The 18,002-nt window shown below is 54.1% G+C and overlaps 1 protein-coding gene across 20 annotated transcripts in view; it reads left to right on the forward strand.

Annotated features, from left to right (window-relative positions):
* The first annotated feature begins 355 nt into the window (after positions 1-355).
* Positions 356-18,002, forward strand: part of CAMK2G (calcium/calmodulin dependent protein kinase II gamma) — a 55,892-nt gene continuing 38,245 nt past the window's right edge. For 18 of the 20 annotated variants that reach the window (XM_073878776.1, XM_073878783.1, XM_073878780.1 and 15 more), the window contains exons 1-3: positions 356-532; positions 1,891-1,985; positions 12,947-13,006. In XM_073878776.1, the coding sequence (XP_073734877.1) occupies positions 468-532; positions 1,891-1,985; positions 12,947-13,006 (220 nt within the window). In that variant the 5' untranslated portion in view covers positions 356-467. Of the gene's footprint in view, positions 533-1,890; positions 1,986-9,684; positions 10,857-12,946; positions 13,007-18,002 lie in introns of those variants that run through there. The other 2 variants (XM_025850426.2, XM_073878781.1) reach the window with 2 other exon arrangements.

Genomic DNA, 18,002 nt, shown 5'->3' on the forward strand with positions numbered 1-18,002 from the left:
CCGGGCTGGGGGCTAAGGACGGCTAGAAAACTCGGTGGTCCAGACCCCACCACACTCCCAACACACGCACATTCCGAGCCCTTGCAGGTCCACCCTGGGGCAAACAAACCCACAGGTCGTGAGGCTTTCAGCTGCCTTCGGGTGGCCGGGGGCTGGGACCCCACCCCCGCCCCCTGCTACCCCGAGCGCGCGGCCCAGCCCGGGCGGCTCCCGGGGCGGGGCGGAGCCGACGGCAGAAGGCCCCTCCCCGGGGGCGGTCCGGGGGCCGGGCGGGGGGCCGGCGGGGCTGGGGGCGGGGCAGGCGGGCGGGCGCGGGGGTGTCCCTCCCTCCCTCGCTCTCCCCGGTAAAGTCTCGCGGTGCTGCCGGGCTCAGCCCCGTCTCCTCCTCTTGCTCCCTCGGCCGGGCGGCGGTGACTGTGCACCGACGTCGGCGCGGGCTGCACCGCCGCGTCCGCCCGCCCGCCAGCATGGCCACCACAGCCACCTGCACCCGCTTCACCGACGACTATCAGCTCTTCGAGGAGCTCGGCAAGTACGACCCGCCCGCCTCCCGCCGCGGCCCCCCACCCTGTCCCCGCCGCCCGGGCGCTATGCGGCTCCTCGCCCCGCCCCCCGGCCCTGCACCGGCCGCTGCAGCGCCCCCTCGGCCCGCCCCACCCCCAGCCTTTCCCGCCCGCCGCCTCCGGGGCCCCCTCACCCCCAGCTCCGTGCCCCGCAGCCCCCTCCGCGCCCTGCAGCAGCTGCCCGGGCTGCTGCACACCGCGCTGCCGCGGGGACTGCAGCCCCCGGACCGCTCCTGGGCGCCCTCCAGCCCCGCCCCTCCCTCACCCTTCAGGCGCCCCCCATTCTGACCCCGCTTGCTCGCCGCGCCCCCTCCTCACCCTGCTTGGGAGCTCACTCAGCACCCTGTCCCATGTCCCACGCTCCTGGCACTCTGGACCCTCCCCGGCCCTGCAGCTCCAACCCCGCTGCGGTGCCCGAGTGTGGGGGGATGTTTGGTGCCCGGCCCCGCCCCCCGCTACTGATGCTTTCAGGATCCCAGCCCCGCTGCTGGGCAGTGCTGCAGCACCCCCTTGTCCCCTCCCCCTATCCCTGCAGTGGTCCCGGGAGCCGCGCGCCGCAGCCGCAGCATCCCCCTCCCCTCTGCACTGAGCTGGCCGCTGCAGCAGCCCCGGCCCCCCCACCCCCACCCGCGGCGCCGAGCCCGGCCACTGCAGCCCCCGCCCTGCCCGCCCCCCTAGACGTTTCCAGAGCTAGAGAGTGCGAGCTCCCATTTGGGGGGAAAGTAGTGGAAAAAATCATGGGGTAGGGGAGCTGTTGATGTCTGAGACCTACAACTGGATCCTCTCTTTCCCTGCTGTCAGTTGAGCCAGGGATGCAGTGGGATGAAGCCGGTTGTGGGGGGTTTGAGCCTCACTTTCCTCACCTACCCCCATGATTGAGTGAGAGCTCCTTCTCCGAGTCATACCCTCTTCCTAATCTCTCCTTCTCCTACCCTCAACTATTCCCGCTGAGAGAAGGGCAGGGTCTCTGTCCCTTCTCCTCGTTCTCTTGGCCGGTACTGCGGGGCTGTCCGGGAGATGCAGCAGGTGTGTGTTTTAAGCATTGCCCACCAGCTCCTGATGTACAGCCTGAGGTTGGGGCTGTTGCTTTGTCCAGCGAAGTAGATGTGGGGGGTGGGATGGGGTGGTCCTCCACCCACATCCGTTCAGTGTCGTGCAGTGGCCACATCCTTCTGCCCCAGGTTAGAAGGTGATGGTCACTTCGCTGGTGTGTATGATTTTGACTAAAGGGCTGGTGACGGGAGCATCGCTGTTCTCAGACCTGAAAGCGTGTCTGTGTCACTCTGCTCTGCTCCGTGTCCCAGTTCTTTCCCCCTTCTCCCTCCAGGGGTGCTTTCTCTGTGGTCCGCAGGTGTGTGAAGAAAACCTCCACGCAAGAGTACGCAGCAAAAATCATCAACACCAAGAAGTTATCTGCCCGGGGTGAGTGTTCCCCCATCTTGGCCTCTCCCTAGGCTGCTTCCAAGTGCTATAGCTTCTGAAGATGCTCCAGGAATTGGGAGTTGTGTATTTTAGCCCCTGCAGAAGAATTGGAATTTCAGGGTTGGTTGACTTGGAAGCCAGGCAAGGAGTTGCATGGGGAACCAGAAGTGCTCAGGTAGAAAAGAATGAAAAAGATGTAAGACATGTAGGTAACTACAGGGAGGAGTGGTACCTGAAGGCTCAAGGGAGTTTGGTTTTTAAGGGAGGCGACATGGGGAGTGATGGGGGCATGGAACGGAGAGCTCTTAATTTGGAGTCTCTGTGTTGCGGGCAGTGGGCAGCCGATCCAGGCCTGTCCTGGTCCCTGCCCCTGTGGTGACTTAGGATGGAAATGCAGTAAGTGAACAGCTCTGACAAATCCAGCCTCCCCCTGCCCACCAGGCGGCAGAACAGACTCCCAAGGGAAGGGAATCTGTAAACATCAGGGGAGGCTGCTGCTGGCGAGGGCTTCTTGGGAACAGATCCTGCCAGATGAACTTGATTGCTTTTTTGATCAAATTACAAAGTTGGTGGTGCAGCAGCAGATGCAGCCTGTCCTGGGTGGAGGGTGATGCCTCATGGTCTGGAAATCTCAGTGGCCTGGTCTGGGTAGGAGCAGCATTGTCTCCACGTCCGAGGATTGTGAAGGCCCAGGCCTTGGAGCCTGATTTGTGAGGTCCTCCCAAGTATCTGAGGCCAGGAGGGTGAGGCCCTGTCTTTGTCTTTCACACCTCAAACCTACACTCCCTGAACCTTGTATTGGGTGCTTGCCAAACTCACCTCCTCTGATAGGTATAGACCCAGCAGTGTGTGCAGTGCTCTGTGAACAGGTCTGGTGAGTACAGAGGTATGTGGATGGGTCATCATTGAGGGCTGTGGGGTGCAGCAGGGGACAAAGGTTTTTAGACCCAGAGAAAGGAGTTAGTCTGGGGCAATAGGATGCCCACACATGGATTAGGAGCCAGGACCGATGCCCTGGGGAAGGTGAGGGCTGTGGCTAGTAGTGAACCAGGCGACGCTGGGGTGAGAGCTGTAGTTGATGTCCCTGAGCATCAGAGAAGCTATTAAATTCCACGGAGATGACAGTGGGCTCCTGTCATGTGTCCAGTTGTTCTGGGACCTATTTAGCAAGGCTGTGTCTGCCTCCTGGCTGGGAGGGTTTCTCTTCATCCCCACAAACAGGGCTTGTCTTTCTGTCTCCCTCCCAGCCTCCATCTTTTGCTGTTCCTCTACGTTGGCTATAAAGTTGACTTATTTGTTTGTTTTCTTTCTCTCTGGGTACCTTGAGTCGGAGGCGACGGTTGCCATAGAGATATGTGGGCAGTCAGATGCCCTCCTCCCCTGGGGTAGGGGGATGACACAGTGGGCTGGGCGCTTTGGCAGACATCCTGTGGCCAAGGGTGCAGGGTGCAGGCAGGGACGGCAGCTCAAGAGTGGATACCTCCCTGTGCCCACACAGCAGAGCCCTGGTGCATCAGAAATGGGGCTGGTGTCTGGTGTCTCCAGTTAATGATGCAATGCTTCGTGCTCCTCATCTCACCAGTGTCCTCTGACCCAGGGGTGAGGGAGGGAGGGACGCTGGGAGCCACACTCTGAGATGTGAGGATTGCTGTGTTGGTGACTTTGTGGAGCTGCCTGCCTTCGGCTGTCATTCTCTTCTCCTTCCGTACCCACCTGAACTTCCCTGGCCTGTGTCATCATGTCCCATTCCCTTCCTCACCTCCTTTAAACCCGGCCTTGTCTTTTCCAACTGACATCTTTCTTTCCCTGCCCAAATTGGATGAGGTTTGATTTCTCTTCGATTTTTTTTTTTTTGTCCCTTAAGGAAAGGATTCTTGTGTAAGATCATATGTTTCAGACATCAACTCCCCCTCTTTCGAGATGGTTATGCCAAGACTGGGGCTCTGTTGTGTGGCTTGCATACCAGGTTAACTTAGGGACAGTGGCTTGGTCCTGGCTGATGGGCACAGATGCCAACAAGAGGGGTCAGGAATCTGTCAGTGCCAGTATGGTTCGGAGGTGGGAGAGTGGGAGGGTGTTGTCTTGGAGATGGAGGGACCAAGCTGGGGGCTGTGCTGTAGGTTTGGGCACAGGGGATGTGAGCTCCTGGAGAGTTGGGCCAGGGTGCCCACTAGGCTGGTGCCCTTGGGGTTAGGGAGTAAAGGCCCGTGGCTACCCTGCAGCCTCTCGGTTTACGCTGTATATTTTATAAAGGTGCAGCAGCTGGGGCTGGGTTTCACTCTTCGCTGTCTGTCTGTCTAGGACTCCGCAGGTGTTGGATTTCTGTGTCCAGGAATGTGGTGGGCCCACCAGGGTCATCCATGAGGGTCTGAAGGGGCTTGCCCTGTTTGCTGAGTCTCTCTGCCTGTGTTCTTTCTTGTTTGTGATTTTCCGTGCTGCGAATCAAAAGGAAAGAAAAGGGTATCAAGCTGCTTCTCCTGGGCATCTGCAGTGAAGTGCTCAGGAGGCGTGGGGAGAGATCACCTGGTCTTACGGGGGGATTGGATCTGGGTGGGAATCCTTTTACTCCGTTGTTTCTTGTCAATGTGGCCTCAGAGGCCCACGTTTGTTGCTGTGTTACAAGGTAGGGAGTTTGTGTGGCTGTGCATTGAGCACCGTCTTTGTCTGCAGGCCTGTCTACATAAAGTCACTGAAAGTCATATAACGTCACTCCCTCTGCTTGGAACAGTGATAGGTGTGGAGTTGGGGCTCTTAAGGGAGCCCGTGGTTCCAAGCTTAGCTCTCCACTAGGCTGAAGGAGGCATTTAAAATAGGCTTGGATGCAGGAGCTAGTGGGCCAGGTGATGGCAATGATAAGTCGTTATTTTAAGATTTAAGAGCACCCCCCCAAGGAGCCTGAGCCCTTATGTCTTTTTTTATTTTTAAATCTTCAGATTCCCTTCTTATCTTTATTCATATGCATATAGATTTTCACCTCGTGGAGCATAACATTTTATATCCTGCTCTCTTGCTTACATCCAAAGCGTTTCCCCATATTGCTATAGTTGAAGGGCAAATGGTCCTTTATTCTTCCGTAGTTTAGGATTTATCCTTGGAACAGTTGGCCTCATAAGGAACCTTTGTATTTGGACCATTTATCTGGACTCCAGTTGCTTTTACTACATGGACACTTGGCCTTACTAAGAGATGCTACCAGAAACAATATTTTCAAATCTGTTACAGCACTTGCTATTTATTTATTAATCTGTGTACCCCATGTGAAGAAGTTTCTATTGAGGCTAAATGTAAGCAAAAGCTTTCTTCTTCCTGAGGACCTGGGAGGTAAAGGGTAGGGACCATATCTATTTCTTTACCTCTGTGTGGGCAGGGCCCAGCAAAGTGCCTGACATATACCTAGCCTATACATGTCGAATGAATGGATTCAGAGGACTACATAACCAGTCATGGTCGTTTCTTGGCTTTGGCTCTCAGAAAACTCAGAGCCGACTTGTAGGAACCCTCGTACCCTGGTGCTGGCTTGGGTTCCCCCTTTCTGATCCAGAGCCAGGCTGCAGGCCTGACACGGCTGTTGGAGAGGACACATGAGGTTAAAGACCTGTGCTTGGGGCATATATAGCAGGTGGGAGATGTAGGAACACAGTGTAGCTTATAATTCTTTCTTCCCTGTCAGTAATGGCCTTATAGGGCAATGTTGGGACTTCCTCTCAGCAGTGATTTTCAATTTTAGTGTGCATATGGATCACCTGAGTACTGGTTAAAAAACACAGATTCCTGGGCTTTATCCACAGGAGGTCTGGCATTGGGCCCCAGAATCTATACTTTAAACAAGTATAGTGAATTTATGGGCCCTAGCGAATTTCATGCAGGTGGTCCCCCAGCCACGGTTTAAGAAACGCCATCTAAAATCAGCAAACGCACCAGCGGTAACTCTTGTCATGGTCTCTGAGATTTCCCAGACAAACCTTGGCCCAGCCTTCTCCAGGTGGCATCTCTGCTGGTATGTGGCCATCTGTACCCATGGGCTTTTCTGTGATTAGGGGCCTCCTTCTGAGCCCCCAGACTGGGGTGTCAGCCTGTGTCCAAGGCTGTGGCGGAGCTGAGTGCCTGAGGTTGTGGCATGTTGGCCACCAGAAGGGCAAAGGCTGTCCCTTTCTGGGTCCAGCTGGCCCTGGGGACTGAAATCAGATCCCCCTGGGTGGTGCCAGCTGTAAGTCCCCACCCCCTTAGTGTTGGCCTGAGTAGCCCCCATGACATTTGTGTCCCCTGTGGTATCTCCAAGTAAGACTTTCCTGTTAAGGATCTGGGTGAAGCGAGGGGAGGCAGGGAGGGGAGGGTGAAGCAGCAGTGCAGGGCTGGGGGTGGGGGGGACATGGGGTGGGGGGAGGAAGAGCGATCTATGCAGCGCTGGAATGCTGGGACTCTGCTGCTTGAGGAGGCATTTAAGGAGGTTGTATACAAAACTGTGCTTTCCTCCTGAGGATAATAGGCCAGTCAGTTTCTGTTGACAGAGAAATGGGCATCCTGTATATAAATGACTGAGCTTCCACTGACTTGTTCCCCTAAGTAGATGAGAAAGCAGCCTGGAGGTCCCTTCTCTGCCAAAGGCTTTTGCTGGGCCGATCTTGTCATACAGTCAAGCTGTGAGCTATGTGACTTAATTCGTACAACACTGGCCCGTCACCCTGCCATCCCACTCACCTTCCCAGAATGACTTTGGGTTCTGGCCTCATGGGGTGGGGATGGAGGTTGGAAGGTGGCCCCATCCTTGCTCTCTCCCTGCTGCTTGCCCTGGTCTCTTGTCAGAAGCTGTGCTCCAAGGTTCAGGGCTATGCTGAAACCCTACAGGTGAATGGCTGACCCCTCTCTCTGCTGAGGCTAGAGACAGGCAAGGGGAAGAGTGGGTATGACAGGCTCCTGCCCCCAGCTCTGTGCTTGCTCTCTGGACAGCCTTGGCAGGCCGACAGGGGCCTGATCCCATGGGTGCCAAAAGGGTGATGACAGGAAGGGATGGGCACTTTGCACCTCTTGAGTGCCTCTTGGCAGAAGCCTTTTGTCATCTGCCCATGGTCAGAAAGATCTGTCCCAGGACCGGTGGGGAAACCAAGGCACAAAAGGTTGGTTGGTTTATTTTTGAGCTGTAGGTATGCCAGTGATTTTGCCAGTGCTCAGACCCCAGCATCCTCAAGCAGTATGGTCTTCACCTACCCCGTGGCTCCTCCCTTGAAAACACAGATTCTGGGCATTTTGTTCCTGTGATACGTGCTGATATCCACACCTCCATCTAGGCCCAGAGCTCTAAGCCTGGTGGAGCAAATCCCTCTGGTTTGCTGGCTGGGGCCTCACTCTCATCTGTACCAGCTCTCTGGGTACAGACCCCTCTGTGGTGGGGATATTTCCAGCCACCCCCTCCCCCCCAGCACCGTCTCTACTTCCTGGGTCCTATCAGCAGCAGCTTCCCATCTGCTCCCCTCTTTTCTCCTCCCTCTCTTTCCCCTCCCCCCGCTTGCTGCTGCCCTGGGAGGAGCTATTTTTAGGGGCTGCTTCCTGGGATGTTTTACTTGGGGCTGGTTACCATGAAGGAAATGTCACCAAAACAGTGGGCAAAGGCTGCAGGCACCCAGATCCCTGCTGGGGGCATGGAGAACTCAGCAGCTGACCCGGTTCTGGCCCGGAGAGAATCCAGAGTGTCCAGAGGCTGAGCCCTGCCTTCTTGGAGCTTGCAAGTGACCCCATGGGGATTTTCTCCATCTAAGCTGGTTTGGGAGACTTTGGTTATGGGGCACTTGTTGGTGCCTCTCTCCTCTCCCTCCTTAGTTAAAGCTTCTCTTAGGACACAGAGGCCACAGTGGGACCTGGGTCTTTGTGTGAGCTGCTTGAGCTTTGTGTGAGCAGGTCCTGGTGAGAGCTGCTTGAGTGAGGACTGAAGAGAAAAGGAGGTTGCCAGGTTCGGGGACAGAGCCTGGGGGGTTGATGTGAGGACGTTTCGGGCCCCATCCCACTGTACTCACAGCACGCGGCTGGTCCCGGGTGTGTGAGCATGAAGGAATTCCAAGCCGTGACCCCTGCGCAGACATGGTGGATGGACTTTGCTCTTAATTGGAGACTCTTTGCACCTTTGGAGTGAGATTCAAAGAGGAAGGGTTGTGGCATCGCAGTGTCACGATGAGGTAAATGGGATTGTGGCCTGGGATTCCCACTAGTCAGCGCCCAAGGCCAGGGGCTGTTTATAAGCAGCTGGAAATGTGGATTATGACACCAAATCCCTATGGTACCCTTGTTCCTTCTCCTCGGAGTGAGGCCCCGGGGGCCAGACGGAGGCCTCTGCCACTTGGGAAGGACGAGGAGGGCAGCAAGAGGAGATGCTCCACTTGGAGCATCTGAAATTGGGCTGTAGGAAGCTGTAGGCATCTTCTCATCATTCATGTCAGGATCACAGGCACAGACCCTTGAAATACTCTTTGGAAAGTCCAAGGTGTCATCGGGATTGGAACTTGGGGAGGGTCCTCATAGCCGGAGTAGGGCCATGTGTGTTCTTTCCCATCACAGAGGGTGGTGTATTTAGGTGGCAGTAGAGTCTTATGTGAAGCTAGCACTGGCATTTGTGGTTTTAGGGAAATGTCACTAAATCAGTCATGTCCCTACAAGGCCATGGAGGACCAGTGGCCAGCCTTCCCTGGCCCCTGGTCCTGTGGGGGGGAAGGCAAGTGCATTTGGAGTAGGCTTCTCGTTTGGATTGAGGGGAGAGGTGGTTCTAGAACCCTGCCTCCCCTTTGCTACATGCTGTCTCCTCATTGCTTCCTCTTTTCTGCCTCCCTTGGCACTGACTATCTGGTCACTCCTTGCCACTCTTCCTGTGATGGGTACTTGGCCTGGACCAAGGCTTGAAGTGCTTGGGCCATAGGCAGGAGAGGCAAGGCCTCCACGGATGCTTGTTTCTCGGGCCTGGCTCTACACTGGGTGGGCTGTCGGGGAAGGCCCAGGCAGGTCCCTGATAACGGCCACTTCTGCTTTCTGCTCCTGTTGCTACCTCTGCTACTGAGGGGGAAAACCTTGCAGAGAGATGTGGTTGGAGCTGGGCTGAAGGTTGGCCAGGGTGGGTCTGTCCATGGCAGTAGCACACAGGCAGGCAGGAAGTGGCCCTGTGCAGAAGCGGGAAGTGGCTGTTGTCAAACAGGAAGCGGGGGGCTGGGCCACGTGAGGAGGCGGGGAATAGCCCAGTTGAAAGGTGGGTGGGAAGAGGGTCAGCCTCTGAAGGCCTCGGAACAGCGAGCTCAGGGGTCCGTGGAAGGAGGGGTGACTCGAGGGAGAAGGCCGTCTTTGGGACAAAAGCACCAGCTGTTGTGTTACCACCTCAGGATGCCCAGGCAGGCCCCTCGTGCTGCTCCTGTGGACTGAATCAGTTCAGTGGCTTCACCCCTTTTGGGGTTGTGATGCTGTGCTTTAGCCGGGACAGCCTTTGCAGTTGGGGAAGATACTCCACAAACCATATTTGTTCCTGAAATGCCACTGCTGCTGCTGGGGTGGAGCCCTCTGCTTTTTTCCCCGGACCAGGCCCGGTCCCCGAAGGGCCTCCAGGACAGGAGGTGTGTGGGGGAAAGGGGCAGGAGACTACAGTGGGGAGCCTGGGGCGGTGGCCCGCGGTGCCCGGCGTAAGGACGCAGGGAGAGTACAGTAGGCAGAAACCACATGGCTCGTTGAGCAGAGCTTCTGGACGGCAGGACGCCACCGCCTCCAAGGGTGAGGCCGAGGAAGAGGGGGGATCCCGCAGGCAGTGGCACAGCTAGGCTGTCCTCTCTCTGAGAAGCCCCTGTTGCTCTCCTTTCCCCAGGGCGGGCCCCACCCAAAGCAGCAGCTTTGGTACTTCCAGCCCAGAGGGAATACCTCCCCCTCAGGAGGGCTGTGGCGGAGCCAAGTCAGAGGGCTCTGCTGGTGTGCTGTGGACTCTAGCCGGACTCTGGGTCCGACTCGCTCAATGTCTTTGGCTCAGGTTCTCCCCGTGTGCCAGGCACTGTACTGAGCATTTACCCAGTTACCGCATTTAATCCGCAGAGAGCCCTGCCTCCGTTTTCAGAGTGAGGAAACTTCCCCAGGATATGTGCCTGGCTCCTTTTGTCACCTCCTTCAGGTCCCAATCAAACGTCACTTCCTTGCTGAGGCTTTTCCATGACCGTCCTATTTAAATGTATACTGTTCCTTTTCCCTGCTTTATTTTCCCACATTTTGCACTTGCCATGACATTTCATGTGCCATTCCCCTTCTTCTTGTCTGTCCCTCCCCCGCTCCCAGCCCCACTAGAATATCACCTCCACGAAGGCAGGGATTTTTGTCTTGTTTTGTTCACTGCTGTAGCCATAGCTTTCAGAACAGTGTATTTGAATGAATGAATGAATGAGGCGCAGATGGATTTAATAACTCACCTGCCATAGCCATGCTCGGACTCAACCCAGGGCTGTCTGACTCCAAAACTGTTGTGTTCATGGATGGAGTACACACTAAGGACCAGCACAAAGACTAAGGAGCAGCCTGGGATTCAGAGAAGACATGGGGACTCGGCTCCTTGGAGACAGGGTTGAATTAAGTGGCTAACAAGGACCCTCTGGACACTGGGCAGCTCCTTTGAGGAGCTGGAAGTCTGAATCTGTGTCTCTCCTCTCCCTGTTCTGAGTCACTGGTAAAGCCAGAGCACCCTTATTTTTAGTGCTGTTACTCTTGTGGGACTGTAACCATTAGCCAGTAAGAGACTTAAGGGAGGAGATAAGCATTAATCTTCCAGGCCTTCCCCTTAGCAGACACCTCTGCATTGCAAGATGCTGTTCTCCTGCCTCTGCCTGGGCAGCCAAGCCCAAGGGTTGTGGGTCAGAGGGCGGCGAGGTGAGTGGTCAGAGGGCGGAATCTTTGGGGCTGGTTCCAGGAGCTGGGAGGAAGGCGGGTTAGCCCTGACATCTTCCCGGCCAGATCTGGAAGAAGCAAGCCCCCCTGCCACTGGGCAGAGCTAGCACTACTTCCTCAACTACCTCCAGGGTGGGCAGGTCCCTGGGACCGATGGATCCCAGGTGATGTGGGACTGTGGGGTCACCTGTGGTTCTCTGGCTGCATCCTGGTCAGTGCTAATGCCAAACTGAGGATGGAAAGGAGGACCTGACCCAGATCTTTGGGCAGCTGGGGTGGATTAGCTGGGTAGCAGGAACTAATCTCTGTCTGTCCCCACCTCCTTCTTGCACAAAGCAGAGCTGTTGCTAGAGGGAAAGTTTAGGACAAAATGGGGGGTGATTGGTGAAACAACAAATGTGAATTCGTTTTAGTCTGTAATCCCTGTGTTATCTCAGACTACATTATTTTGGCAGGCCTGGGTTGGAATCCCAGTTCTTTCCCTTTCCTGCTGCAGGATCTCGGGCAAGTTATTTAACTTCTCTGGGCTTCAGTTTCATTATCTGTGAAAAGGTGACAGTGATAGCACCTCCCTGGTAGGATGGTTGTGGGGGTCATAGGGAGCTCTACAGAGGCTCTTGCTGTTGGGCTGGAGGTGGGGTGGACAGAAGCCCCTACCAAGGGAGGCAGGAATTGCTTGGCAGGTGTGGATGTGAAGGCACCTGCCCAGACCTGGAGGAATGCCTCCCAAAGCCCGGAGTCTTTACTAGCTGTCCTCACTTTATCCTGTCATCATTGCATAGTGATGGAGAAAGGGCTCTAGGCTCAGACTGCCTGCCTCCACTGCCTGGGACCTTGGGGTGGGTTACTTCAACTTTTCAAGCTTCAGTTTCCTCATTTATCATGTAATGGAGTTCATCAGATCCTTTACTTCACAGGGTCTCGGTGAGGGTGAAGGAAGATAACCCATGCCTCTGCCTGACATATAGTGAATCCTCAGTAAATAATGGTTGTTACTACCATTGGTGTTATTGATAAACCGATACGAAGCCCCTGTCAAGGCAGGAACTCTAGGATAGGAAGCGTCACTCAGAGAGGTCCCACCCTTTGAAGAGCTTGGGACCAGAAGATACTGGACATAATGTACGATGTGAAAATTCTAAGAAGTGCAGCGGAAGATGGGGGTACGCTCAGAGAGAAAAGAAGTCACATCTGCCAGGAGGAACAGGGGAGACTTTGTGAAGGAGGGGACTGTTGCAGCAGGTAGAGGGGGGAGGGCTGCTAATCCGCCTTGCTTTGAGTGGTAGCATCCTCTCTTTCTACTTCCTGGAGCTCTGCCTTCCTGTGGAAGGAACCGACCAATGCAGCTTGCTTGTACCTGGGGACTCCTGGATTTGGGTCCTTTCACCAAAACCGAGTAACCCCAGTGCCTGAGTGCCAAGAGGTGAGCATTCACAGTGGGCTGTGGCCAGGAGGATCCTGGGAAGAAGCAGGATTACTGCAAAGTGGGCATCATAATAGTGCCAGCCTCATAGAGTGGTTATGAGAATAAATTAAAAGATGTTTGTACCTGGTATAGAAGTAAGCTCTCAAGGGATGTTAGCTCTGCTTATCATTTTGTCAGATCATTATCATCTTCATCATCATCTTGGTTGTCAGCATCATTATGTTTCAGGGATACTGTGAAGACTAAATCAGAGAATATTTGCAAAATTCCTAGCACGGTGCCTGGTTCTATAGTGGGTGTTCAATAAAACTTAGTTATTGGTAGTATCTCTATCAAGGAAGAGATTCTGGACGCCCTGGCCCAGTGAAATCCCTGCTGTAGTGAAAAGGGTACCAGAGTTGTAGTTGAAGACCTGGATTCAAGTCCTGACTCTGCCTCACTGACTTGAGAGACTTCCTAGGGCATTTCCTCATTTGAAAAAAGTCATAATACCTGTCTCTAGGATTGCCGTGACTTGCTGCATTAATTCAGCAAATTAGTAAAAAGTGCATAGTTGGTACCTAATCATTGAAGGACTATGAATAGCCAGGTGGCCACAAATAGAACGGATGGCTGATGGTTTTTGTTTTCTCTCTTCTGCTTTTAGATCACCAGAAACTAGAACGTGAGGCCCGGATATGCCGACTTTTGAAACATCCAAACATTGGTAAGCACCTTCGCTCGGGGTAGTTCTTGGGCATCTGGTAGAAGGTAGGGAGAACAGAGATCCACTGCTTTTGTGTCTGAAACCAGTTCTGTCCCTGGACCTTTGCCTGGTGTAATTTTTTTTTTTTTTTTTTTTTTTGGTCCAAGTGGGATAGCAGTTGTGTCTTGCTCAGAATGCTGGGGTCTTCTGCTCTAGAGACCTGAGGGTCTCCATCCCCATAGTGCCATTTCAGGGCCAGGATAGGAGGTACTAGAACAGGTTTCGGACTCCCTTTCTTCCCCTTCTCCTTCCGTCTTTGGGCTGAGGTCCAGGTCCCACAGCGTGTGAGACTCCGGGCTAGTAGCCTGCCAGCATCCCTCACCAGGGGCCTTCCACAGCCATCATAAAAGGGTCCGGATTTTGTTTCTGGACTTGAAAGAGTTTTGTTCCTGTTACGGTGTCGTGTGTACTCTGGGGGTTTCCATGGTGCTCCCGTTTGTATTCCCCTGAGCTAGGAAAGCAAGCTGCCCACCCGCCTGGCTTCTCTGGAGAAGGGAAGGCAGGAGCCACTCTCATGGGGAAGGAGAAAAAATTGAGAGGATTTCTCCCTGCTCCCACCCTGACTTGGGGGACAAGAGCACATTGTTGGTTGTTCTAAAGCCTGAGGAGGTTTGCCTGCCACAACCCACTCCAGCTCAGTTTTACATTGTTCAGCTGAAATAGTCTTTGCCAGAAGCGTTGGCCCTGATTTGGTGCTTCTCACAGAGGGGATAGAAACCCGGGCTGGCTGCAGTGTCTGAGCAGAAACCCCAGTCTTGACTTGAGGCAGAGCAGGGAGCATCTCCTAGGTTTTTCCCTGAAAGCCCTGAGTCATCACAAAGAACAACACGTGTTCTTTGCTCCTCAGGCATGGCCTAAATATCGGGGCTCCCACAGTGCCCTGGAGGCCGCCCGCTCTGCTCTGTTGGCGGCCAGGGCTGGGAGGTGACTTGCTGAAGCCTGATGCTTCTTCCGGAGCTACCCAGCCTCTGGCCTGCCAGACCTTAGGCTGGAGAGCTTAACGTGAGCTCTTAACGTGGGAGAGCTGAGGTCGTCCTCCAGTCCAAGGGGAGAGAAGTAGCTCTGAGCTAACCAGAACTCCAACCATGCAGGGCTTTACAGATCGCATTCGGTAGCTTGGATTACACCCGGAGCGGATTGGCATAGCCAATGCTCAGCTCTGCCGTGCGGTGTGTCCCACCGAGCCAGCACCTCTCAGCTGACGGGTCCCGGGCTTAGAACTCCTGGAGCTCCCTGCGTGAGCTCCAAAGTCAGACGCTCACCAGCAAACAGCACAGTGGGGACCAACGTGTCACCTTGGGTAGGAGAGACAATGAGAGGAGCGCCGAGCAGCAGTTGCAAATTCGGGCATGTTTTGTTTGGCCAGCTCAGTGGTCTAAAAATATTTTATTATTTGCCAGTATTTAAAAACGAGATTTTGCATTTTGGGGAAAAAAAAATTCTGTTTCCCAGTTTTGCGAATCAGACATCGGGGCTCTGCTGAGGCCACATCTATATGCGGCCAGAATCAGCTAGGGCTGGGCAGTGGCTGCCCCCCAAAGTCTACTGGCCAACCGTCCTTTGCCATCTCCTTTGTTACCTTATGTTTGCACTGCCTACCTGGTCCCTGGAGGCTTTTGAGCTTATGACCTCTAACCTAGAAGTTCCAGAACAGAAAGAAAAAGCATGTGGGTAACTGGAGTCATCCACAAGCACGGGAGCATTTTAAAGATTTTATTTATTTATTTATTTGACAGAGAGAAACACAGAGAGAGGGGGACCACAAACGGGGGGAGTGGGAGAGGGAGAAGCAGGCTTCCCACGGAGCAGGGAGCCCGATGCGGGGCTCGATCCCAAGACCCTGGGATCCAACCTGAGCGGAAGGCAGACGCTTAATGACTGAGCCACCCAGGTGCCCCGCACGGGAGCATTTTAATGTTCCAGCCCCAGGTCTCAGGATCTGAGGACAGCAACTTCTTTCCCTTATGCTACTCGTGACCAGCTCGTAGAGTTGTTCTCATGCCAGGAGGAGCATAAAAGGTGGGGTGGGCAATGCAGGAGGCAGAACCACATCTGCATCATCTGTAGCACAGACTTGATCGACCCTGGAAGGGTTGGGGTAGATGAAGACAGTTGAGAAATGACCAGGAAGGACAGAAATGGGATTCTAGCTGAAAACAGTCATACCCTTCTTTTTATGCCTTTCTAGAAATTAAATATATACTTTTGACTTTTTTTTTTTAAGATTTTATTTATTTATTTGAGAGAGAGAGAATGAGAGACAGAGAGCACGAGAGGGAAGAGGGTCAGAGGGAGAAGCAGACTCCCCGCTGAGCAGGGAGCCCGATGCGGGACTCGATCCCGGGACTCCAGGATCATGACCTGAGCCGAAGGCAGTCACTTAACCAACTGAGCCACCCAGGCGCCCAATATACATTTGACTTTTTGACCTACTCGGTTTGGTAGCTCTTTCCTTTTTAATCACCTGCCCCCAGCTTGACCTGGGGTCCTAGCAGTTGGGGGACTGCCTACGCGAGTCGTCCGCCCTGTTAGGGGCCCCGTGAGATCCAAGCCAGGCCAGGCCAGGCACACTCACTTCATCAGCATCTGATTGCCTAGAACTGTGCTTCATTTCACAACTGCTCCCAGATCTTGAGGGATGTTGGTCTGGGGCCTTATTCTGGGATCAAGAGCAGCGAGAGGGAAGGGTGAGTCAGGACTGTGTCCTGGGGGAGCTGGCTGGCCGGGCTCTCTGGCTTCCGGTGGGAACCAGGCTCCTGGAGACGTGGTGGGGCGGTAGATCCAGGAGGCTGAGGTTGCCATGGATCCTGATCTGGCTTGTGGCAGAGAGGAGGCCGTTTTGTGCCCTAATTCACTATTCTTCCCCTCTCTTCGCTGCCCTGTCCTTCAGAGTTGTGGCCCCTTTCGCTCCAGCCTCTTTAACTCCATCCCGTGGGGATACAAGTGGACCAGCCCAAGAGTGGCGCAGAGTTGAGGAAGCTGAGAACAGAGAGTACATGGTCCCCCTCTGGCTGCTGTACTTGAACTCAGAAGGATTTTTGGTGCAAGGAGCCAGGCATCCCCAGTTTTCTTCCCTAACAGATATTCTATTCCAGGAGTTAAAAAGCCTGCTGGAAGAGCGAATGCTCATGTAAAGTGTGGGGTCTGGGTGACAGCGATGTGTCAGTGTAGGTTCATCGATTGTAACAAGTGTGCCGGGCTGGTAGGGGATGCTGATGGTAGGGGAGGCCATGCGTGTGGGGGCAGGTGGTGTGTGGATGCTTTCTGGACTTCCTACTCAGTTTTGCTGTGAACCCTAAACTCAAAAAAATAAAGTTTATTGATAAAAAAAAAAAGCCTGTTGGTTATGAGGCATTCTGCAGAACCTGAAACAGCTTTGGGAGAGTGGCCAGAGGTGTGGAGTGAAGAGGAGGGGCCAGTAGTCGTCCTGTCTCCAGGCTGAATGGAGCGTGTTCTACCTGTGATCTGCTTGCTCCCTGCTCTAAATTCCTCTAATGAATAGACTCTGTCTTCCTTCGTGCTGAGCTGCCCCAGCAGGTTCAATCACAGTCTGGCGTGATGGTTTAGAGCAGCACTACTGAAACTTTTATGTGCTCAGGAATCACCGAGGGATCGTGTGAAACTCAGGGTCTGATTCAGAAGGTCTGGGGTGTACCTGAGCTTCCTTGGGAGTGTGGTCTCCAGGGGAGGCTCACACTGCCAGTCTGTGGGCCGTGTGTGGGGGAGCAAGGTGTGTAGCTTTGCTATTGTGTCGTCCAGGTTTGCGTGTGGGATTTGCTGGTCTGGAGCTGCGACCTCTAGCAGAATTAGTCTCTTCATGGAGTTGTGAGAGGGTTCAGCGGAAAAAGGAGGCCTCGGCTTGGAAAGAATGGAGGCCATGAAAAGAGGGTCTCCAGCTCCCAGAAGTGACCTTCCCTAAATCCTCAGCCCCAGCTCAGTTCGCAGGGTATTTAAGCCAGGCTGCCATTTATCTTGGACCCAGGGCCCATTCAGCTAACATAAATGGAGCAGAAACAGGGGCAAAGAAAAAGAAGAACACCTTGAATCCTGACCAAGCAGCTCCTAAATCTCTGCCTTGGGTAGTCCTGCCCCCCTGCCCCTGTGGTGGGGGGCAGCCTCAGTCCCCCTCGGGCCCCCAGGAAGCAGGACCTCCTTTCCATTGTGCTATTGCTGCAGACACTTTGAACAGTGACACTTTCTCAGAGCTTTTTGAGCCAAGATTTGCTAGTTATAATGTGGCATATTGTTGGGTGGTTTCTAAAGAACCGGAAATAGCCACCGCATTTGGGTTATGGCGTTGTTAGTCCTTGAAGGTATGAAACGTCAAGTGAAGGTATTTAGGTGTTTGGGCCGTTTTTCCCTCCACGGTTTTTAAAGAAAAAATAACTAGTTTCATCGCTGAAATGCAGTAGATGTTTTATCATCCTTTTCAGGTCTTTCTGTCTGTGGACTTGGTCTGGCCCTCCTTGGCCTTCAAGCCATCTACTGTGGGATGGACTGAGTGTCAGGTTATTCTTTTCCCCACACATCCATAACATCCTTCACTTCTACTTCGTAGCCCTTTCCACAGTAGTGCATAGTGACATATTTGTGTAAGTGCTGGTTTGAAGCCCGTCTTCCCCATTGACCCAGAAGCTCCGTGGCAGTGCCACGTGCAGCCACACCTGCTTCCAGAAAGGCGCCTTATGCACACTGTTGGGTGGAACAGAGTGGCCAGAGCTAGTGGGGACAAGTTGGAGTTCCTTTGCCTAAGAGGACAGAGAAAGGGACTCCTCGCAGGCAATTCCCCCATATCAAGGATCTTGGTCTCAGTTTGTTTTGGGTTCAAGTCTCAGTTCGGCCACTTAGGATGACGTTGGATGAGTTCCTTTCGGGGCCTCGGTCTTCTCTCCTATCAGATGGGGGTAACAGAGGTAATGTGAGAGCTCAATAAAATAACGTATATAAAGCACTTGTC

Source organism: Callorhinus ursinus, unplaced genomic scaffold (genome assembly GCF_003265705.2).
Source record: "Callorhinus ursinus isolate GAN/ISIS: 27379988/994484 unplaced genomic scaffold, GSC_fseal_2.0 scaffold31, whole genome shotgun sequence".
Taxonomy (NCBI): domain Eukaryota; kingdom Metazoa; phylum Chordata; class Mammalia; order Carnivora; family Otariidae; genus Callorhinus; species Callorhinus ursinus.